The sequence below is a fragment of the Nicotiana tomentosiformis genome, chromosome 9 (assembly GCF_000390325.3).
Source record: "Nicotiana tomentosiformis chromosome 9, ASM39032v3, whole genome shotgun sequence".
Lineage (NCBI taxonomy): Eukaryota > Viridiplantae > Streptophyta > Magnoliopsida > Solanales > Solanaceae > Nicotiana > Nicotiana tomentosiformis.
Window position 1 is genome coordinate 39,493,014 of NC_090820.1, and position 23,900 is coordinate 39,516,913.

The window sequence follows — 23,900 nt, forward strand, 5'->3', positions numbered from 1 at the left end:
TTGTTTACATTTTTGTCTACTAACACCATTTATTTAATTGTATGACGTTTGGTTTTGCTAAAACCTAAAAGGTAAAGCATGAGTATCCCTTTCCCTCTTCAATAAAAGAAGAGGAATTTTTTTTTTGGTTTTCCATGGATGAGACCCAATACTAAACCGGTGACCTATGAGACGTAGTCAGATCACTTGGAAGCCAATGGAGAAAGGGTTTACACCAAACATGAGTTAGTATAACATAGAGTCGAAGGTGGATAATCTGTTAAGAGCTAGTAAAATCTACTGAAATGTAAAAGAACTTCACTGCCATGATCCATGCCCAACAAACTAAAGCCTATGATTAGTAACACGAAATGTTTACCACTAAGCATAGACATGAGGCTAAAAGCTACAGGATCAGGGAAACAGGGAACAAACATTACAACTGCAAAAAGGAGTAGCTATTCACACACCTCAGTCTTATTAGCATCAACAAAGGAGACGAGTTTCCCTACTTTCCCTTATTTTTCCTTCTTTGTTTCCGCTTTGCCCTTTGCCCTTTGCCATTTGGAGTAGAAGTGCTGTGCTCCCAAGAAAACCCACCATGAAGTTTCTATTAGACTGGACATATTTCCTGTATGCTGAGAAGAGAGAAATGCAAGTTAGAGTTGATTGTTCTCAACAGTAAGTAAAAGATGCAAGAAACACCTACCTTCTTCCCAAGTACTCGATGATATCACCAGTGAGCGTCGACCTTTTCTTACTCTCAAATGCCAAAGATGCTGCTCTCCTCAGTAAAGCAGATCCGGCAACACATCCTAATATGGTTGGATTCATGCTTCTCTCCCCTTTAGCTGCACACTGGCGGGCCCAGGATAGGAACACTGCAACACTGCAGATTTACATACGTGTCAACATTCAGTAACAGAGTTGTATAGGAGAGAGTAAACAGGAGATAGTTAATTAAAACTGTGAACTTTCATTTTACTAATGAAAATATGTACTGATTTCAATTTTTATACACGGACAACAAAAATAAGGTAGTCCTGTTACAACTAATTAAACAATACTGAAAATAATAACCATATGTATGGTAGAAAATGTAATTACCTCCCTGACAGTATGTCACCCTGCCCACCACAACGCCGCGGAGAACCATAAATACTCACTGCACAAGCTGCATATTCCATACCACATGTCAGCTCATGACTTCCAAAAATATTTGAAGTAATCATTACAATAAACTTTGCTCCTCTTGAACTCATCATTTTAGGAGTATATCATTGAGACAGTAATCTTAGTCCTTAGACAACACCTGTTGATGTTTACATCTTTTTCAATTGTAACTTACAACTTGAAGACGCACCTAAGCATTCAGCGTATTTAGAGCCACCATTTATACATACAATACATCAACTATAGCCATTCCGTCAAACTCAAAATAAAATGGAATACATAATAATGGTGAAAATGTAGCCAATATCCCTTTTACTGCTAGGAACTCTAAAATGTGTATCTTGCCCATGAATTCCTCAAAAAATAAATCACATTAAATAGTGCAGTATCCTCCATAAACAAATCTGGTACTGCAAAGCGCAGATAATGACCCACCAAATAGGTATAGAGCAAAATACATTATGCATCTTCCTTCATATGGAAATGTGGTGTTGCAAATATTCATCAAAGCCAGAAGCACTAGAAGCAGAATAATAGATAGGTAACGCACAAAACTCAAACCACTATTGAAGGAACTTTTAGAAGATTTTCTCATAATAATTTCATTAAACACCATCATCCCTGAAACTTATATTGGTTCCTGAGTTCATCCTCTTCTCTGAATTTCCTTTCCTCCCTCTGCTATCACTTCTTTTTTCCAAAGAACACGCTTAGGCTAATTTGAAAAGGTTGCCTCTTGAGCACAAGTACTCTAAGATACGTCTCGTAGAAGAGGAACTGGGGCCTAACCATGTATCCCAACCTTAAAGTTAACCCCTAGAACCTAAGTCACTTTAGCAAGTAATGGAAAAAACTTCAGCTGTTTCTTATCTGATGCACCATTTCAAATCAAATGAAAAAGAAATATCTAATACTACTGAAACTATAAAAGAACATGCTTACCTTACCGAGGATCAATTTGTTAGCATGTACAAGCCGTTACTACCATAAAAAAGATTCAGATTTACAGTTTGAAAGTCCCTATAAAAATCTCTGTCCTTCATCATCATTATTCTCATATTAGGTTATAAAGTCTCATAACTAAGTTAAGTGAAAAAATAGACTTAGATATTCTCCTAAGGAGAAGAGTGAAAGCAGGAGTCCCAGATTTTTGTGCCTCACGAAAATATGCAGGTGGAACTCATGCCTGAAGCTCAAAAGCCTAGTTCATCCACCAGTAAATTACTGATCTATGGAATCTAAATGATTAAATTATCTGTACAAGGACAATTGACAAAGCAAAAGCACTACCTGTTTTACCATCACTGATAAAGTCAGATTTTCCTTTCCGCAGGACTGTAACACCGCCAATCCTGATCAAATGGATATTTTACCTATTACACCTCTAATAGAAGTAAAAAAATACAATGAGATGAACATTGACAGCTATATACTGGCCAACCAAAACACAGTTATATGTACATCCTCACAAATTGGGTCCAAACCAGAGGAAAATACTATAGTGGTTGCGAGCCTCTTAACCATGTTCCTCGGTCCACGGTTCAAAATTCGGTGGATAATGGGCCTGCCCCTTTATCCTTCTCCACTTAAATACCAGACTATTATTATTTGGGGTAGGGTTCAAACCCGTGACTTGCGCTTAACGAACATATCACATGTTGCGCTCTTACCACTAGACAGAAAACACGGTGCCAGATAGCTTTAACTTTTGAGACTCCATCACAGTTTTTTTATTAACCGTATTATAGTCCTTAAACATTACAAAGTCAGAAAACAACTCGCTGAAAAATATCAAAGACTTTTGGGATAATGATATTCCGGGACCGACTTGTGTGTAACTAGACTAATCCACCGAACAGCCAGCTAAAATTCACAGAACAATTTCTTTTTAAACCTGCCATCTGACAGAAACAGATGGGCTCATCCTAAATGTTGCAGTTGGTATTTGAACCTGGGATCTTTGAGTTGTTACTCCTATTTCTGAACCACTCAGCCATACCCTTGTGAACAAAAGTCAGAGTTAAATGACGTATATTTCTGAATTACATACACCAACTTGAAACAAAGTTACTAAGAGGTGCATAATTCATTTCTTCCTCAAGGAGGGGAAAATCTGTGTAGGACCTATTAAACATATAATGTTATCTTTTGGCACTCTAAAGGAGTTGAAGTTTTGTAAGGTATAATGTAGGTCTTGACATATTAAGTTTTCAATGTATCACCATGGTTTTGAAGAAAAAGAAAAAATTGGCAGACTGTTCTTTAGGATCACATAACTTTGGACATCTATCAATCATTGTCAATTTAAAAGGACAAACATCAGGCAAAGATGAGATATGGATTAAAAGACTCACCCTTTTGCAAGAGACAACAACTGATCGGTTCCGTTTTGGTCATTTACCTCAGAGTTTAGTACTTTCTGAACAAGTCGTTTATACTCATTTACATTTGGAGTCAGGACTGCTAAGGGATAGCCACTAACCAGATCAAGAGAATTAGTCACGAGAAAAAGCCCATCCTGATAAAACAAAGAAGACCACCAATGGCATATCAAGAATAAACGCCATATCGAATATTAGACAATTGGCTTGCAATATAATAATGCCATCACATACCCCATCTATAACCATTGGGACATTGCACTCTCTTGCATGCTTCATGATATTACTTACACAGTCCTGGAAGAATAAACATGCGATCAAAATCCAATTGTACCAAAAGAACCCACAAAAAGGTGAAAGCTTAAAAAGAGGAGAAAGAGAAATTTTCTGCACATAAATTTCCAGATAATGCAAGATAATTGTGAAATGATACTTCCTGGTAGCATTAATGGTATCATGCTTAGGTGGCCCAATTTTCTTGGCAGCATAAAAGCTTAAAAGTGGTATGTTTACTCTTAAAACTGAATCGAGTATGCTCGGGAAAGATGAGATGGATTTAGATCACAAGCATGTCCTGTCCACAACCAAACATATTCTGAGGCTTTATATAGTTGCTCCACTCTCATGTTCAATGCTAATCATCTTTCTTTCTGGACATATTACAAAAACTGATATATCTTGTACGTTTCCAAGTTTCCAACTTTTCAGGATCATGCACTCTATCCTTTACATCCCTGACCCACAAAGTTACACAGACTTTGAATACTTACCGTGCAGTAATATTTCTTCAATGCAAACAAATAATTGAAACAAACCAGATCGATATTTTACAGAAGACATGCATTTGCTTTTTCAAGGAATAGTTATCCATATCAGCTAAAAGAAAAGGCTCGGAATTAAGCAAATGTGACAAATGACACCAAGAAGTCAATTTTTCCTCATGCACAGAAGACCAGAATCCCCTATGATGAAAGTATCACCAAATATTTGCCTTTAGCTAGACAAACACAAAGATGGCACATTACAATGATGAACTTTCTAGTTTTTGTATACATGGAAAAATAAAGTTAGTGAGCCATATATACAGCTGAAAGGACAGAGATGTGATGGTAGGCTAGAAACCCGTGTTTTAACCGTATTTTGCACTGCACTCTAATTACTGCATTTTACTTGTGTTTGAGCTTAAATGATAGTGATTTGCACTTAATACGTGTTTTATGCACTTAATTATGATTTGCACTTAATCTGCTCTCTAAAGATGGCCACTAATGCGGTGCATCATGCATGGCACGCCGCGCCTGTGTATTTTTCTTAGAGTAATTTCCCAATTCGACTGGGAAAGGGTAGTTCCATCCGGACCCGCTTCTACATGGTATAAATACACAAAAATATGATTTTGAGAGGATTTTTTCACCTACGAAAGATTTGGGAAGTAACTAAGGCAAGAAGACAAAAGAATTCATCAACATTTCAACCAACAATCGATGCAATAAGGGAGTTTGTATCGAATCATTAGCATTGATGCTTTCTATGTCTTTAAACCTTATTGAGATGAATTTTTCCATTGCTATGGAGTAATTTCCCTTAGAGTGTTGATAGATATGGTGTATTGATAATTTGATTAGGGATTCGATTCTTGACAATTGCTTGAATTAATTGATGGAGTTTTAAATCGTATTGTGAAGTTATTTATTATTTTGCTTAATCGAAAGAGGAGCTTTATATTGAATTTTTTTACATCTTATGCTCTAGTTTAAATTCGTGATTCAACTAGGTAATCGAAAGACCCTCGTGAATTATTAATCGAACTAGAAAATGAAAAAATATTCGTGAGAAGTTACCCTTCAGATTAAAACCATCATTATATTCGTTGCAATTGTTCACCGTGCTTCAATTGGATTATTTACTGAAATTAACATTTAATCGAAAAAGGAACCTTAACTTCAAGTGTAATCTAATTATCTGGTGAATTCGTGAGAATCAACAGTATTATAGAGTGAACTACTTCAAGAATTGGATCCCGAGTCAATTCTTTTGCACCTGTCTAGTCAATTACCCTTATTTCTCTCACTGATATTTCTTTGTTGTTGAACTGTTGTCTTCCGTGATTAATTGATAATTGCTTAAATTTAGTAGTTAATTGTAATTGAAAATTAATCCAATCAAGTGTTAATTTTTCTGGATAGCAATTAACTAAAAATTATTTGAATACTGTTTAAATCCAATCTCTGTGGAGACGATAATTAAACTATACTATCTTTGACTAGCAAACAATAATTTTGTGTTGTGTTTTGCGCTCGTCAAGATGCAAGAGGGAGATAAGGATTAAGCAGATTTGAGATCATGATCTTTGGGTCAGCATTTTACAGCAAATAAGCATTTAATCACATCTAAACCCTCCCAAAATTAGGGGAAGAAGAAGTGATCTTTTTGCATGAGTGATTAAAACAAAGCACTTGTTGCAACTGAATACTAGGAACAGACAAACATCAGGTGTAAGGATGGAAGGGCTTGAGTAAAAAGAGCACACCAGGAGAAACGGATCCCTTCCAAGGCCTGGACCAACAACAAGACAATCAAACCTCTCCATCCACTTCTCAACCTCAGCAATCACTTTAGCTGCTATCGAACTTTTCTCCTCGTCCCTGGAAGAACCGTTTGGTCACAGTCAGCACCCTCAAAATTAAATTTATGATGCTTCAATAACGGAAACCAAAGAAACACGCTAAGAATGTGCACTTAAAAGTTAAGTTGAATTTCATAACAAAGACTCACCTAATACTGTAGGACTCTTCTAGAATAGGGTGCACAATTAACTCGGGACTATAGCTTTTTATAACAGGAGCAGCATCTTTGGTACAGAATACATGGGATAAATCTGCACCCTGAGAAAACAGGCCAATACCCATGCCAAAAAAGGTCTCAGCTATAATTGCATAATTAAATTGTAGTAAAATTAAATAATTCAGTACTGAAAAGGATGGTTTAATTTCCCTGGGAGGGTGTGGGGGAGCGAGGAGGAGGAAAGAGAAACTGACAAAAAGTAAAGAAGAGAGGTTATAGAACTAACAATCTTTAAGGCTGAAATTGCAGAGAAGTATGGTGCACCAGTGTATTCTCGACAGCCACCAACAACAGCTATCTTCCCTGATTGAGAAATAGAGTTCAGAAATTAACAAGAAGTACCATAAAGGGAGCATCATCAGATGCAGAAATGCAAAAAATTTGTCAAGCTCAATGGTCAAGTCATTACTTCTTTTCTGTTAGAAATGTCACACATAAAACAGAAAAACATAAGCAACGCAGTTCACCTCTGATGGGCACTGCATTAGTCATATGATTTTCTGTTAATCTTATCTTTTCTGGATTTTCCAAACGTCAAATTCATAAAACTATAAAGGTGTACTACGTATAAAGTTCACACCCTTCCTGATCTCTAAAGATTGGGAGGGGGGGGGGGGTGAAAATTGTATATCTTGATAAACAAAGATCAGTTAAAATGACAATCATCAATGAAATTTGCCTGATAAAATAGATAGATATTTATGTGACAAAACTTATGCTATAAATATTTATGAAAAAACTCAATAAAGTTTCCGTCATAAAAAAAAAATGTTATAATACTAGTTGAGACCAAAATCAGATATTTGAGATTGAATGAAATTCATCATATAGCATAAATAAAGAACACACAAACTAATTGAGACTTGAGACCAGAATCTATAAAGGACTTGATTAATTGTATTATTCAGCATAAAAAACTTTCAGCAAAGTTCAATAGCATCAAAATACTGGAGAGAAATAGAAACTCAAATTTCTAGATACAGAATCTAATGCAACTTCTTCCCCTTTTTAAGTCCTGATTAGAATGGTTACTCCCCCAAGGACCCCAACTAATATAATCACTTAATATGACAAGAACTACGTTTGAATAGATCCGCATTCCCCACAAATGTCCATCAAATCCCAACACAAATATAATTAAGATATTGATGGACTGCACATCAAACTGTAACATGGAAGCTAACCATTCAATTGTTGCTCATCCGAACACAGAGCAAACAACGGAAAAGCAAATGAAAGAACAAAGCCCATAAGTCAGCGATTTCTCATCCGGCAACCACCTAACAAATAGGTCTAGAGATTTCATGATACCATGCAAATTCTATAGTGTTCAACTGATACTTAAGCAATGTTCAACTGATAGTTAAGCAAGATTGCATGATACCATGTCCATTCTGTAATTTATTTATTTTTCACATATATTACATTCTTCGCCCTAGCAGTATTTTAGTGACGTGACTCAGAAGGCTGATATTGAAGTGAGGCTGGATACACAAGCCATCCCCAAGAGAGGAAGTTTCAAGTATCTTGGATCTCTTTTTTCTTTTTTTTTTTGGATAAGGTAAATTTTTTTATTAATATGGTACCAAGAAGGTACACATAAGTACAATCAAACCATACGATCCCTATAATAGAATCAAGTTATATAATTTCCAAGTGAATCTAAGAAATCTAAATACTGCTCCATGTTTTCTAGCAACCTCCTCTCACACCAAAAACACAGTTATGCAGGCATAGGTTTTTGAATATGATTCTTTTTATTCTCAAAACAAGCACTATTTCTCTCACTCCAAATAGTCCAAAAAATACACAAAGGGATGGTGGTCCAAAACTGCTTCTGGATCTTTGTTGTCCTCTGTCCATTCAAACTTTCCAGTAGGTTCCTAACATCTGAAGGCATGACCCAAACTACACCACACAGATTTAGGAATAGCTGCCAACACTTGTTTACAACTTTACAATGGATAAAAAGGTGATTCAATACTTCCAGTTCCTCTTCACAAAGATAACATCTATTACCTAAGATGAAACCTCTCTTCCTTGTGTTAGGCATGGATGACAACCCATCCAAAACATGCTGCCTTGACAGGTGCTTTGGTCTTCCAAAGCATTTTCCAGGGCCAATCTGCCTCAAAGTACTCAGATTGTTTCTGCGAAAGTGCTATAACAGCTTTTGATAGAATATTTCATATCATTACTTGCTGTCCAGATTTTAACATCCTCTTTATTCTCCTCTACCACTATTGTACCCAATAGTTGTATTAGTTGTCCAACCTCTTCCACCTCCCAATCATTAAAATCTCTCCTAAAATTCAATTGCCACCCATTACAGGAATGAAATTCGGAAACACAACCTTCTCTACTAAAAGAGCAATTGTACAAAGTTGGGAATCTATTTTTATTCCCAACCAAACTTCGGACCAAAACTTTATTTTGGCACCATTGCCCAGCTTCAATTTAGTGTGCTGCTTAACCTCATGCCACAGTTACTTATATTACCCTAAATACTACCTCTTGAAACATTTTGAGCCAAAGGAGGGCTCCATGTATCCTTTCTCACATATTTTGCATTTATCAGATTCTTCCAGGTTTTCTCATTCCTATCATTATATTTCCATAGCCATTTGAAAAAGAAGCTCTTATTGTGTAATCTGAAATTTCTAACCCCCATACCTCCACCCTTCTTGTCAATCATTACCTTCTGCCATTTTACTAGATGTAATTTTCTCTTATCTGCACTGCCCTCCCATAGAAAATTACTCCTTATAGCATTTAGTTTTTTCTCAACATAAACAGGAAACTGAAACATTGACATAAGATGGGTTGGAATTCCATCCAAAACACTGCTTACTAATGTGAGGCTACCTCCCAATGAAAAATATTGCTTTCTCCATGGAGTTAGCTTGCTAGTACATCTATCCAATACGCACTGCCAGATCCTTTTCTCATTCTTCTTTGCACCCAAAGGGAGCCCCAAGTAGGTTGAAGGTAACTTCTCTACCTTACAACCCAAGACCTCAGCCAAATCCTCTATACAATGATCTGCATTAATACTAAGCAAGCTACTCTTTGCTAGATTCACCCTTAAACCTATCACTGCTTCAAAAATTAAAAGGATCCCTAGGAGGTATAGAAATTGTTTTATATCTGCTTCACAAATTATCAATGTGTCATCTGCATATGAAATGTGCGAAAAGCCACAATTTACACCACCCCTTCTTCTCACTTGCAACCCCCTAATCCAACCCAAATGTTCAGGTTTCTTTAACATTCTACTGAATATCTCCATAACTATCACAAACAAATATGGGGATAAAGGATCCCCTCTCTTAGCCCTCTAGAAGATTTAAAAAAAACTTGAGGACTACCATTTATGAGGACCGAAATCTCACAGTGGATATGCAATATTCAATACATTTCAGTCATTTTTCACCAAAATTCATTTGCCTCATGGTGTCTAATAGGCATGCCCAATTTACATGATCATAGGCCTTTTCAAGGTCCAATTTGCAAAGTACCTGTTGCCTTCTATTCCTTACCAAGTATTCCACACATTCATGAGCCACCATAGAAGTATCAACTATTTGTCTCCCTCCTATAAAAGCATTCTAGTTATCAGAAACTAGCCTTCTTGATAGCCCTCATATCAATAACTTGAGTCTTTCTGCCAGCAACTTAGCAATAATCTTATAGACACTCCCCAAAAGACTGATTGGCCTAAAATCTTTTATTTCCACTGCTTCTTTCTTTTTAGGAATTAAAGCTATGAAAATAGTATTGAAGCTTTTAGTAATGCATCCACCTTCAAAAAATAGATTCACAGTATCTCACACATCATTTCTGGAAAAAATGGAGATTAAATCCATGTGGGCCTGGTGTCTTATCTCCCTTAAAAGTTTTATCTCATTCCAATTCTTCCCGAGTGACAGGTCTTTGTATCCATTCTTTCTCTTCCTCTGTTAGTTTAATTAAATCCTCAGCATACCATTTTGGTCTCCATGTTTTAGCTTCCTTGAACAAACTTTTATAAAAATCCAATATATGTTCTTTGATCAATCTTTCATCTTCATTTAATTTCCCTTCGATAACTATCTTATTAGTACAGTTATATCTTCTATGAGCATTTCCCTGCTTATGAAAGAATTTTGCATTTCTGTCTGCATGTTGGATCCATATGCATCTTGACTTCTGCCTTCATGAGATTTCCTAAGACTTGACAATATCTTCTAACTCTTTACTGATAGCAAACCTTCAATTCTCCCTTTGATCATAATTATGAACCAATTGTCCTTCCTAATCCAAAGCTTCAAGATCTTTATTCTATTCTTTCAAATCTTCTTTCAGCAACTTCAGCTTTTTTGCCAATATTTCATCAGCTCTGCCTTGTATATTGTATGAATTCCACCATTATCCACCAAATCACTGAAGTCCTTGTGCTCCAACCATGTGTCTTCAAATTTAAAATAGTCGTTCCCCTTGCTCCAATCACCACATTCCAACAAAATAGGACAATGGTCTGAGGCCACCCTTGGCAGTACTCTTTGTTTTATTAGTTTAAATTGCTCATCCCAACTTTCTGAGGACAAGAACCTGTCTATTCTGGAAGCACTTTGATTATTTTCGCCTTTGAACCATGTAAAAGAACCTCCATGGAGTGGTGAATCCATCAAACATAACTCACTAATGATTATGGAGAAATCCCTCATAACTCTAGTATTTCGAGCATTACCCTTCTTCTCATCCTCAAATCTAATAACATTAAAATCCCCACCAATTACCCAAGGCTGTGAGTTCAAACCATAAACTGCAGCCAACTCCTTCCATAATTCCCTTCTCAATTTCCTGTCACATGATGCATAAATCCCAGTAAATGTGCATTGAGAGGCAAAATTTACCTCCTCCAAAAATATTGTTACTGAATGTTGTCCCACATATTTGTCCCTACAACTCCACCTCCTTTTATCATAATACACCACTATTGCCTTGAGCTTCCAATTCCACTCATTCACTCCACCTAGAACCCCCAATTTTCATAATGTCTTTCTGACTCAGTCCTTCTATTTTTGTTTCAGATAAACAAATAACGTCTGCATTCCATCTCCTTAAAAGCAAATCTATCAGATTTCTTTTCCCACTGTCATTCATGCCCCTGACATTCCAACAAATAATTCTCAGCTTCATTAAGAAATAAAAGAGCCCTCCTATCCTTACCTTTGCCACCAAAGTCCCCACCAGAACTGGATTTCCCTTTAAATTTAACCCCAAACTCCGATAATTTCTTTTCCCCCTCACACTTCTTACCAGGAGAAATAGTTCTGTGAATGTTCACAGAAGAAGCAAATTTCTTTGGCCTTCCATTATCAATTCTTAGCAGTAACTCTAACAATCTTTCTTCTGTTTCTGTTGACTTCACTCCCAGTTGTTTACTGATTTTCACCATATGTCCTTTAACCTAATTCGAAACTGCCATCTAATTTAATCTCTCTTGCACGTTTAAAATTACCCCTTCATACCAAGGAAACATTAGTATCTCTTGGGTTGTCTCTATATCTTGGGTCTATAATCCAAGGTAACAAGGAGATTGACGATAATGTCACACATCGTATTGGAGCAGGGTGGATGAAATGGAGGCTCGCATCCGGCGTCTTGAGCGATAAGAATATGCCACCAAGACTTAAAGGTAAATTCTACCGAGTGGTGGTTAGACCGACTATGTTGTATGGGGCGGAGTGTTGGCCAGTCAAGACCTCTCATGTGTAGAAGATGAAAATAGCGAAAATAAGGATGCTAAGATGGATGTGTGGGTATACTAAGAAAGATAGGATTAGGAATGAAAATATTCAGGACAAAGTGAGAGTGGCCTGTATGGTGGACAAGATGCGGGAAGCAATGCTGAGATAGTTTGGGTATGTGAAGAGGAGATGCACAGATGCCCCCTGAGTAGGTGTGAGAGGTTGGCGATGGCGAGTCCAAGGAGAGGTAAGCTGAAGAAGTATTTGAGAGAGGTGATCAGGCATGATATGACACATCTTCAGCTTACCGAGTACATGACCCTTGATAGGAGGGTGAGAAATCAAGAATTAGGGTAGTAGGTTAGTAAGTGTCACGACCCAAAATCCCACTAGTCGTGATGGCACCTAATCCAATCCGCTAGGTAAGCCAACGTTCAATTATCCAATTACAATAACAATTATTTAAAAGAGAATATCTAAAACCAATACATTTCCCTAAGAACTGGTAGTACAAATCATGAGCTTCTAAGAATAGAGTATACAAAGCGGAAATGAAATAATACATAGTCTGTTTGAATAATACATAAACAGAGCTTTTATAAATCTAAGGCTACTCTGAACAAAAGGCAGCTACAACAGGAACGCAGGTACATCTTCAGATCCCGCAACCATCGAGCACAGCAACAACGACAACCAATATCTGCACGCAATGTGCAGAAGTGTAGTATCAGTACAACCGACCCCATGTACTGAGTAAGTAACAAACCTAACCGTAGGTTGAAAGTAGTGACGAGCTTCTACCAAGGTCAGAGTCCAACTTCCATAACCAACAATAGTTCATAACAATATTAAACAAGTAATACCAGAAGTAACTCAAGAATAAAGGCTCAGCTAAATCATAACTTCTGAAAATAATTTTGCCTTTCAAATACATCAATGAAAACCCGAATCGCATACCGAAGATTACCAAAAATACGAATAAGTTTGAAAACAATAATTTTTCCAAAATCCTTTCAATGATAAATAAAATATCTCATTTTCTTTCCCAGATAACCAGTGTAAAACAAATGCATCACTATGCCCATCTGTCAACATGTGAGAGAAATCATGAATAATGTGATGTCGTACAGCATGAGGAAAACACATCTCTATGCATATATGTCATGTGTGCATGTCAATGCAATGTATCTCAGAGATTGCACTCATGTACTCACATTCTCAGAGTACTCAATCTCATTATCTTGCATTCTCTCTCACTGTGCTCAGCACACTCAATCACTCAGCGCTATACAATACCTGCTGCGGCGTGCAGCCCGATCCCTGTTTATAGTCGATTGCGCTCACTAGGGGTGTACAGACTCATGAGGGGCTCCTACAGCCCAAGCGCTATAAGCACGGACAACTCACGTGTTGCACGGGCAACTCACGTGCTATAATATCATATCGGGATCCGCAAGGCCAACTCACGTGCAATAATAAAATAAGGATCCGCACGGCCAACTCACGTGCAATAATAATATAAGGATCCGCACGGCCAACTCACGTGCAATAAGAAGCCGATCAGGCTTACTGCAGGCGGGCAACCCCGATCCATATAATAGTAATAATATATATAAAGTCAACATGGCGTGCAGCCCGATCCCAAAAATATCCTCACAATCAGGCCCTCGGCCTCCTTCAGTCATCAATCTCTCCAGTCTCTCTCTCATGGGCTCACAATGTCATGAGAAATAGCCCAAAATGATGATATGATGTATCAATAAATAACAACAGAGAGTGAGATATGATATGATATGCAATGAAATGAATGTGACTGAGTATGAATTTTCAATTTAAAATAAATATTTCACAACAATATGACCTTTGTGGGTCCCAATAATACTGGCACATAGCCTCAACATGATTTTTAGTATGTTTTTCAGCTCAATTTCTTTAACTCATAAAATCGCATGGAAAATGCCGAACATTTAACTACAAAATTTCACAGAAACAATTATGTCACAATTTCTATAGTGCACGCCCACACGCCCGTCATCTAGCATGTGCGTCACCTCCCAACAATTTACGAAATACATATATTCAGGGTTCATACCCTCAACTCCAAGATTAGAAGAGTTACTTACCTCGAACAAGCCAAATCCAATGCCGAGCAAGCTAAACAATGCTCCAGAAATCCCACTATGCGCGTATCAACTTCCAAACTGCTCGAATCTAGTCACAATTAATTTGATTCAGCTCACAAAAATTATAGAAATTAATTCCATATCAAAATACTAATATTTTCCAAAAATCCGAAATATCGCCCCAAAAATCACCCGCGGGGCCCACGTCTCGGAATCCGATAAAACTCACAAAATCCGAACCCCCATCCAACCACGAGTCAAACCATACCAAAATTACTCAAATCCGACCACAACTCGGCCTTCAAATCCACAATTTAAACTAAGAGGGTTTTCAAACTTTTCCAACGTAATTCACCAATTAAATGATAAAAACAACCATGGATTCGGGTAATTTAACCAATATTGAGTTAAGAACACTTACTCCGTTGTTTCCTCTGAAAATCGCCCAAAAATCGCCTCAATCCGAGCTCCAAATACGAGCTCCCATTTTCTGAACTTAAACTTTCTGACGAGGCCTCTCTTCTTCGCGAACGCAACAGGTCCCTCGCATTCGCGAAGCACAACTCGACTACCCACAAATTTAACCCTTCGCGAACGCGAAGCTTTGCAAACCTTACCCTTCGCGAACGCGACCACGGCTTCGCGAATGCGTAGAACAAGGACCTGGGGTTCCCCAATAGCCTAACTCCTCTTCGCGAACGCGACACCTCTCACGCGTTCGCGATGCACACACATACCATACCTTCGTGTTCGCGTCCTCCCCTTCGCGGATGCGAAGAACAAAACCTCATACTCGGAAAACACTCTTCGCGAACGCAAAAGAGAAAATCAGAAAAATGCAGCAGCAGATATCAGCAATCTCACCGAGGCCAAAAATGATCCGTTAACCATCCAAAACTCACCCGAGCCCCTCGGGACCTCAACCAAATATACCAACAAGTCCTAAAACATCATACGGACTTAGTCGAACCCTCAAATCACCTCAAAGAACGCTAAAACCATGAATTGCACCCCAATTCAAGCCTAATGAACTTTGAAATTTCTAGTTTCTACAAACGACTCTGGAACCTATCAATTCACATCCGATTGACCTCAAATTTTGCACACAAGTCATAAATGACATAACGGAGGTATTCAAATTTTCATAATCGGATTCCGACCCCGATATTAAAAAGTCAACACCCCGGTCAAACTTCCCAAAAATTCAACTTTCGGCATTTCAAGCGTAATTCCACTACGAACCTCTAAATAATTTTTCGGACACGCTCCTAAGTCCAAAATCACCATAGAGAGCTATTGGAATCATCATAATTAAATTCCGAGTCGTTTACACAAAAGTCGACATCCGGTCACTATTTTAACTTAAGCTTTAAACCTTGGAACTAAGTGTTCCAATTCATTCCAAAACCTCACCGGACCCGAACCAATTGCCCCGTCAAGTCACACAACAACTGTAAAGCCTAATTTGAGCAGTAAATGGGGAAACAGGGTTGTAATACTCAAAACGACCGGTCGGGTCGTTAGTCGAGCATATTCCTTTTTCAAACCTGTACTTCTTTTCCATATATGTAGTAGTAATATATTCCTCGTATTCCCTATTCTTAGATCTTTATTATTACCAGATGTTTCTTTTGCTTCGATTATATTATTTTTCTGGCTGTTGTTACTGCTTCTCTTTCTGTAATTCTTTGTCATAACTGTTGTGATTTTGCTTTCATTGAACCGAGGGTCTTCTGGAAAATAGTCTCTCTACCTTCACAAGGTAGGGGTAAGGTTTATACACTGGGTATGTTGTTGTTGCAGTCCTAGTAGGATTTTACTAGAAAAACTGAGTGTCGACACTGAATGATCTAATGCCTCACAAAATGAATAGATAATTACATGACAGTTCCAAAAAGGGGGGAAAATATGTCTTCAACGGCCTATTGCATTGGAAGAGACACTAAATGGTCATCTAGAACAAAGCCCGACGTAGTTACACACTCAATTTAACATGGTCGGAGCAGGAAAAGGTTATGAATTCGGGATTCCTGCCACCAATCATAAATAGATATCCACGATTTCTGCCAACAAAAAAGAATACGGCACGCAAATAAGGGTGCATGTAAAGACTCAATTAAATAAATAAAACTGTTTATTATTTAATAATTCAAACTTATAGATGGGGGGTAACGCATTTAAATGCAAGTAAATAGGAATCAGAAAGAATTTTCACCAGCTTGGCCTTTATGCTTAGTTGATTCAAGACCTGGAATTATTGATCTCAAAATGCTGACAGCATCAGCCTCCAAGCTTGGTCCACTACTCATTACAGATTGCATTCTAATACTCTGAAAATTAAAGTTCTTTTTCCCAGCAGAACCTCCCAAACACCTTATCAAGAACAGCTGCCTTCTGTTGACAGCCGCAGAGTAAGCCAGCTTTAAATTATCTGCCAATGGAAGTTCAATTAATATCAGACCATCTAGAGGTAATATTCATTAATTTAATATACAATCCAAAAATTTATCATCTTTGAGGTATTAAACCCAAGCTATGGCGAAGCAAAAAGTGATGAGATTATAGAAGTAATATTCTTGCATTTATTACTATCTCCGCCTCTCTAGTCTCACCTTTCTCCATTCAAAAACCAGGCTTTCTGTTTGCATTAGGATTTGAACCCGTGATGTGAGCCCAACACACTTCACGTGTTGCGCTCTTACCACTAGACCGAAGCTCCCACAGTCACATCTTCTTCGTCAAAACAATTACTTTATTTACTAATTTGAATGAAACTTGATTTCTAAGTTCTTATCCAAAATTGACGAAATAAAATGAAAAAGATTCCAATTTCATGCCTCAATCCAAACTAGTTGGTGTCAGCTATATGAATTTTCTATATCCATTCTGCTCTATTCGGGTCCATCTCATTCCAATTCCAGAATATTCTATCTATTGATGGAAAATACCCAGAAAATTTGAATTACTTATGCATTCGAAAAATTAAAACTTGCGCTTTCCAATTGCTGCATGAACAATCTGTGAAAACGGAAATTGATATTTTGAAATTGATTACTCTACTTGAAATACTGAGAATTGATTGTAAATATGAAATGGGTTATGTACTTACCTCTGATCAAAAGCTGTAAGCCTTTTCTAAGCTTCAGCAGAAGTGTTCTCTGGAAACTTTTATGGTTTTGGTTATATTGGTATATCTCATTCAGCCCCTGATAAGATATGAAACTTCTAATTATATCCCTCTAAAATTCTTACTAAGAGGGATTGCCCCCTTTATCTTTTTCACTTGTGAAGAGTCTGTAGTGGGTTTTCTGTTTTTTCCACCACCTATTCTCGAGCACTAACTTCCTTGTTATAGTGCAGTGAGATTTAAGTATTCAAAAATCATTTTAATAATGAATATAATTGGTCAACTAATTTGTGTCTCGTTTTTTTAAGTTTTACATACATAGTTAGAGATCTTCTCAGGAAGAGTGATAACGCTCTACTTCGTGCAATTAAAATAAATACTATAAAAGTATGCAAAATAGATAGGATTACACCCTAAGCTACAAAAAATTAAATAATAAAATAATTCAATTGAAGTAGGAGAAATCATTGATTAGACATACAAAAATTGGTCTAAATATTATTTTTTTTAATTTTCACTCTAACTTTCATTCTAAAATAAATCTATTTATATATAAAAGGAGAAGTAAAAGCATGTAATGATGCCAAGTAGCATAATCACAATTAAACAAGTGTTATTTTTTTGGACACATCTTCAATAAAGTTGGAGTTTAAAATTATTTGAAACTAAAAATGGTTACTTCCCACCGTCATTTTAAAAAAAAAAATAGTCCTAAGGATGAAACCCACGACTCATCATCTTCCAAACGTGGGGTTCGACAACAATTCTAAACTAACTCAAACATGACGCACGATTTATGCGATTTCATATGTTAAATTCCTTTTTCAATCCCTATTTTCTCCACTCAGTACTACAACAACATTGCAAATATGGCTACAATCAGACAAATTTCAAGCATCAATGCAATTCAATCTAACTTGGAGTCGTTCAAATCTATTTATATATAAAAGGAGAAGCAAAAGCATGTAATGATGTCAAGTGGCATAATCACAATTAAACAAGTGTTATTTTTTTGGACACATCTCCAATAAAGTTGGAGTTTAAAATTATTTGAAACTAAAAATAGGCAAAAAAGATTCAACCATACGAATTCACAAAAAAGATTGATATTGCCTGCCATATTAGGCAGTTATTTTATTTATTTATAAGACTTGGAAATTAAGAAGAAAAAAAATATTTCTCTTTTGAAACTAGAAAATAGGCACAAAAAAACATTCAACCTACACATTCACAAAAATGGTTACTTCCCACCATCATTTTAAATAAAAAAAAATAGTCCTGAGGATGAAACCCACGACTCATCATCTTCCAAACGTGGGGTTCAACAACAATTCTAAACTAACTCAAACATGACGCACGATTTATGCGTTTTCATATGTTAAATTCCTTTTTCAATCCCTATTTTCTCCACTCAGTACTACAACAATATTGCAAATATGGCTACAATCAGACAAATTTCAAGCATCAATGCAATTCAATCTAACTTGGAATCGTTCGAATGTGAAAAATCCAGATCGTTTCAAGCGTGAAATACAATATTCCATAGAGTTAGATTTTACCCAATGCATAGGTAACATATTCTACTTTCACATAGTTTTTATGTTAATCCTTTCTCTGCTGCTCTGCTTTAATGGATAACTTCTCCAATATACTCAAATACATAAAATTGTACTAATGAAACGATTATGTGCGGTCCTCTTCTATGCTGCTTTGATGGATAAATTTTCACAATCTTCAAATTTATAAAATTGTATTAATAAAACGATTATGTGTGCTACCAATATTTCTCTTTCTGTTTATGAAAGTAGAATTCATAGTTGTGTACCAATTTGTATGTATATGGAATTTAGCATTAATATGATGCATCCTAATAATGAATCTGCCTTTCTAAGGAGTATGTATTAGAATGAAGAAAACAATACAGAAAGATCAATATTTTTTTTCTAGTATTGCTGAAGTACTTTCTAAGACTGATATGAAATTTGGTACATTCCCCATAGACTCAAGGGTCTACGAAATTGCTCCAACCATTCAAATTTTACATAAACGATATGTATAGTACATGTATTTAACTTTTTATTTCTGAAAATTGAATTCACAATTGTGCATTAATTCCTATGTAAATATTAATCTACATTCATATTTAAAAAATTGATTCTTAAATTAATACTTAGTTGACTCTTTCAGTTAATTTTTTTTATGCAACATGTTAGTTATTTGAACTAATCAAATGTTGAATGAATGTGTGGGTGAAGCTAAGATTTATACGATATACTTCGATAGTTTTAAACTTATAGTTGGGAGATGCTTTTTAAGTAGTTACGTGTGATTAATAAGGTTTTGTAAAGTACAGTTGCACTGTCGAAGAACTGATATTGTCTGCTCCTAGAATGCGAAATCAAATTATATTCCTTCCCATGTTAGTTCTGCTTGCTATTTTCTGACAATAATCACTAGAGGAACTGTTCATGAAACTTCAGAAAGTTAATGCATATTGTGTTCAAAAGCTACATAAGTGTTGTAGTTGTTAAGAAGCAAATTTATAGGAGTTTTTGGTGTTAACGGAGGAGTTTTTAGTGCTTTGTAAACTGGTTTTATGGAGTTTTCAGATGATCATTTACATGGCTAATCTGGGGTCGTTCTTGTGGTGGTTTGATGGAGTTTAAGGGTCATTTTAATGGAGGTTTAGGGGTGATTCATGGCTGGTTTGTCGCAGCAGTTATTGTGGCTTTAGAGGTGATTTTTATAGGGTTTAGGTGACTTTTTTGGACTATTTTTTGAAGCTTTTTGCTGCGTTTTTGTTCGGGTTTTCATGGTTGATTTGGCAGCAGCTATGATGATTGACTTTTTTCAGTAAACAGGTTCAACTAACTTTAAGATATGAATTAAGAAAGACTAATACTTCTTAGAACATCTCTTATCTCAGACATAGCTTATGTTATGCACATTGGACTTACTACAAAGATTAATAATAGCATGAGAGTTCCATAAAACTAATTTAGGTGTGTGTGCACGCCTAAAATGTAACAAGATTTAGTTGCAAATTCTCTAACATTTCAGTTGTTAAAGAGCAAAAAAGATTCAAATTACTTTTTTAGCTAATGTAACATACCTAAACCATGTTAAGCCCATACTAGAGATCACATTTGAGATAACCAAAGCAGATAATAGAACGAAAAAGAGAAAAAAAACTTACTCACACCCGATGTTTACACCAGATTATATTAGTTTATCAAAGATGGATTGATGTCAGAATACATACTACTCCTTAACTATGGTTAGTTATAGATGCATATATTAGCGATAATTATTTATGTGGAATGTGTCTGAATATGTAATTGGTGAAATTTTCTATCCAAATACTCTGTTCCTAGAGAAAATTTTAGTTTGGATGACTCTTCCTCCTAATTGCAAGTATTATGTGCAGCTATTGTTGGGCTATTTGCCAACTGAGAACGTGCTATATCCAACGGAGTTGGCTAAAAAGAGGTCTTAATACAAACATTTTAAAGAGGAGTTTTTGATGAATCCTGTAAGTATTTATTCCTAATGCAGTGATTATTGGCCAAGTTCATGCAGTCAAACTTATTAGTATTACTGTTACTGATATCTAAATTGTTGGTGCTCCTGCTCATTGGTAATTGAAGAAATACTTTGCTAATTTGGTGTGGCAAGACTCACGAGGCATATGGAGACGGAGCTTGTGGATATGAAATACATTGAGAACTGGCATAACATTTGCATTATTACAATCTTTTATCGTCAGATTAATGAATTTATTTTAAAATATTTTTTTTATTTAATTTAAGTTTCTTATGCTCATTATCTAATTATTATGTTGTATATGTAATATTCTATAAATTTGAGATGTCACCTTTTGTTTTAGATTAGTGAGAATGTAGCAAGGGAGATCATTAATCATAAATTACTTCGACAATCAAACATAGTTCACTTCAACGAGGCAATTTTGTGAGGGTATACATTATTTATTTTTATGGTCCTTGTGTATTTATGTTGGTATATTTTAACAATGGCAATAAAAAGCTAAGGAATTACTACCCTAACTAATGTTCATTTTCTTTGTGAAATACAAGTGATGTTAACACTCACTTATCTTGCTATTGTTATGGAATATGCAGATGGGGGGAAACTATTTGTGCGCATCGGCTATGCAGAAAGGTTCAATGAGAATTAGGTATATTTAAATATCCTTATTTTGTTAGTAGTCAATTTTCACATCGAATACCATTATGAACGATAATGAAGTGGTAACGGAGACTCTTTGTCACAATTCTATTATTTTAAAAGGCCAACTTTTCGTGTTTTTAAAAGCATTGGTTCCCTATATGCAATGTTTCTCTCATTTTAGTTTTTGGTTGTTGTCACTTCAGACTAGAACCTTCTTCTAGCATTTTATTTTAGGAGTCCATTATTATCACAACATGGTGAGAAACTTACAAGATTCTACAAAAACAAATTGTGAATGTATGATGGTTTTTTAGATATATCTTAGACATGGACTAATCTTTATAAATTTTATCTCAAATACCATATTTTTAATTTAAGGGATCTTATTTTTCTTCAAACTTCAAGTGCCTGGGGTAACAAAGATTTGAAATTGGACGATACACTTTTCGATGGAAGTGCAGCTCCACACCTGAAGATATGTTATTTTGGAAAATCAAAGGTTGATGATGTTATGCTCATTTGTATAGACTTATAGTTGCTTCTATTTTGTGGCTGTAAACTATGAATAAGAAGAAGAAAAATTTAATCTCAAATGTTATTGCTTTTTTCCGAACTTTCCACCTTACGTAATACTGAAAAACCCCTCTCACCAAAGACATAACAACTTCACAGATTACATTCTTATACCTCACTAATCTACTAGAAATTGGCCTGCAACACAATCTAAGAATATTTTTCTTTAGCATATATTTGCATTTATTGATTTTGCAGCTTCATTAGAGAAGTTTAGTCCAAAAATTCAGTTCCTCATTCAGAAAAAATGTCAGCCAAGTCGGATTTCGTGCACAAGCTGATGCGTGATCCTAGGCTTTGTAAAGAAAAAGTGGTTGCTGCTCAAAATTCAAGCTATTCATACTTAAAGGTAAATTAATGAAATGCTAATACATAATATTATATATTTTACATCTTAATATATCATGATTGAATTATGCATGAGAATAAATATAATCAAGATAGTTGACTACAAGAGTTTAATAATACAGTAATAACTTGTATTTTTTTTATTGAAATATTTTGAACTGTATGATAATTACATTGTAACAAGGAATTAGTACTTAATTCTAGCCTGAGTTACTGGTGATAATTCCTCAGTTACATAAGTAATTACATCTTTTTATTACACCCTTCCCTTCTTTGCCTAAGAATAAGCTTTTTACTAATCGTTATTATTAGGAACCTAAGCTATTTGTTATCATTTCAGTGGGCTGTTGTTTGATCATGCGAGGTGGCACTTTTATGTTATGCTAGTTGGGGCATATCTTTTTGAATATCCGGAGGATCCAAAAAACTTTAGAAAAACTATTCAAATGAGTTTTTTTTATACATTCATAAATCCAAATGACTTTACAGGTATTTAGACGTCTTAGTTTGACTTTGATGTTTCTCTTTCCAGCGAATAATGGTGGTACAGTTATTTTGGGTTAAGCATATGCTTCACGTTTGTGCCATTGACATCTCTTTATAAAACTTGTGCTCTTATGGTCTATAAAATGCTGATTGTAAATGCAAGTTTATTTTCGTGACGACTTCGCTCTCACAAGCTTATATAGTCCATTTTGTTTACATGCCTTTACTTTTCAATTGCTTGAAGGTTCTATAATCTTCTTTATTTTCCTTCCTAGGTCTTTTCATGTTTTGATATGTGGACTTCATGAATGTGCAGGAGTCTAACTTTTGCCATCCACAAATTCATATTGTTTAGTATTTATTGGTAAATATTCTCTTACCTGAAAATGTTGTGCAAGAGTTTGATCCTTCAGCAACTTTAAATTCCTAAAAAATAGCACAAAGAAAACCATAAGGGTAGCTCAGCAGAAGAAGATATTCAGAAAAATCTTACAAATTTCTACGATGTTAACGTTGAAAGATTAGTACTTCACTACTCCAGTCCTTTATATGTTGCCTTTAACTTGACAATGCATCTTTCATGAATACTTAGCTTTCTCTTCTGTAATATAGGTTTCTGCAATTAATTGAGAGAAATATATACCGTTGAATCATTGTCATTAATGTTATATAAAAGAAAACTATTAGTTATCGTGAAGTCAATTGAAGTTTGCATCAAGAAGAAAGCAACCCTAACTTTTAGTTATGAATTATCGTCTGATAAATATGTAAAACTTCCATAAAAGAATGTTTTATTTTTTTGAGAATTCGATTTTATCCATCATGTAAAATATAAGCTAGAGACAATACCAAAAGATTGATAATACATGATTGTGCACATATGTACCTTGTGTAATTATATTACATTTTACCTATTTGATGGTATTGCTAATTAAGCAGTTGCCTA

The 23,900-nt window shown here is 35.6% G+C and overlaps 1 protein-coding gene and 1 long non-coding RNA gene across 5 annotated transcripts; one reads left to right on the plus strand and one right to left on the minus strand.

Moving 5' to 3' along the window:
• Positions 1-208: 208 nt before the first annotated feature.
• Positions 209-17,480, minus strand: LOC104087355 (ATP-dependent (S)-NAD(P)H-hydrate dehydratase). Of its 2 annotated transcripts, none has more exons than XM_070186183.1 (11): positions 17,342-17,480; positions 16,448-16,663; positions 6,604-6,680; positions 6,309-6,418; positions 6,064-6,178; positions 3,768-3,830; positions 3,507-3,670; positions 2,443-2,504; positions 1,087-1,153; positions 689-868; positions 209-617 (listed from the first exon to the last, which is right to left on the minus strand). In XM_070186183.1, exons 2-11 carry the CDS (start codon positions 16,551-16,553, stop codon positions 593-595), a joined length of 969 nt encoding a protein of 322 aa, XP_070042284.1. In that variant the 5' UTR covers positions 16,554-16,663; positions 17,342-17,480; the 3' UTR covers positions 209-592. The 2 variants fall into 2 exon arrangements, with proteins under 2 accessions (XP_070042284.1, XP_070042283.1); XM_070186182.1 differs by lacking the exon at positions 17,342-17,480 and adding an exon at positions 16,845-16,869.
• A 1,158-nt stretch (positions 17,481-18,638) lies between these two features.
• LOC104084923 (uncharacterized) lies at positions 18,639-23,172 on the plus strand. Of its 3 annotated transcripts, none has more exons than XR_004503908.2 (4): positions 18,639-18,929; positions 20,787-20,891; positions 21,499-21,554; positions 22,319-22,754. It is a non-coding gene; the product is annotated as an uncharacterized lncRNA (long non-coding RNA). The 3 variants fall into 3 exon arrangements; XR_011411313.1 differs by lacking the exon at positions 22,319-22,754 and adding an exon at positions 21,751-21,768; XR_001967048.3 differs by lacking the exon at positions 22,319-22,754 and adding an exon at positions 22,809-23,172 and having other exon boundaries at positions 18,640-18,929.
• Positions 23,173-23,900: the final 728 nt, after the last annotated feature.

Bases quoted from the DNA above. Each gene is read 5' to 3' on its own strand.
- LOC104087355 (XM_070186182.1), bottom strand. The intron at 3,671-3,767 runs GTATGTGATGGC...TTGTTTTATCAG, and splicing joins TCCCAATGGTTATAGATGGG to GATGGGCTTTTTCTCGTGAC. The intron at 2,505-3,506 runs GTGAGTCTTTTA...CCATTTGATCAG, and splicing joins TTGTTGTCTCTTGCAAAAGG to GATTGGCGGTGTTACAGTCC.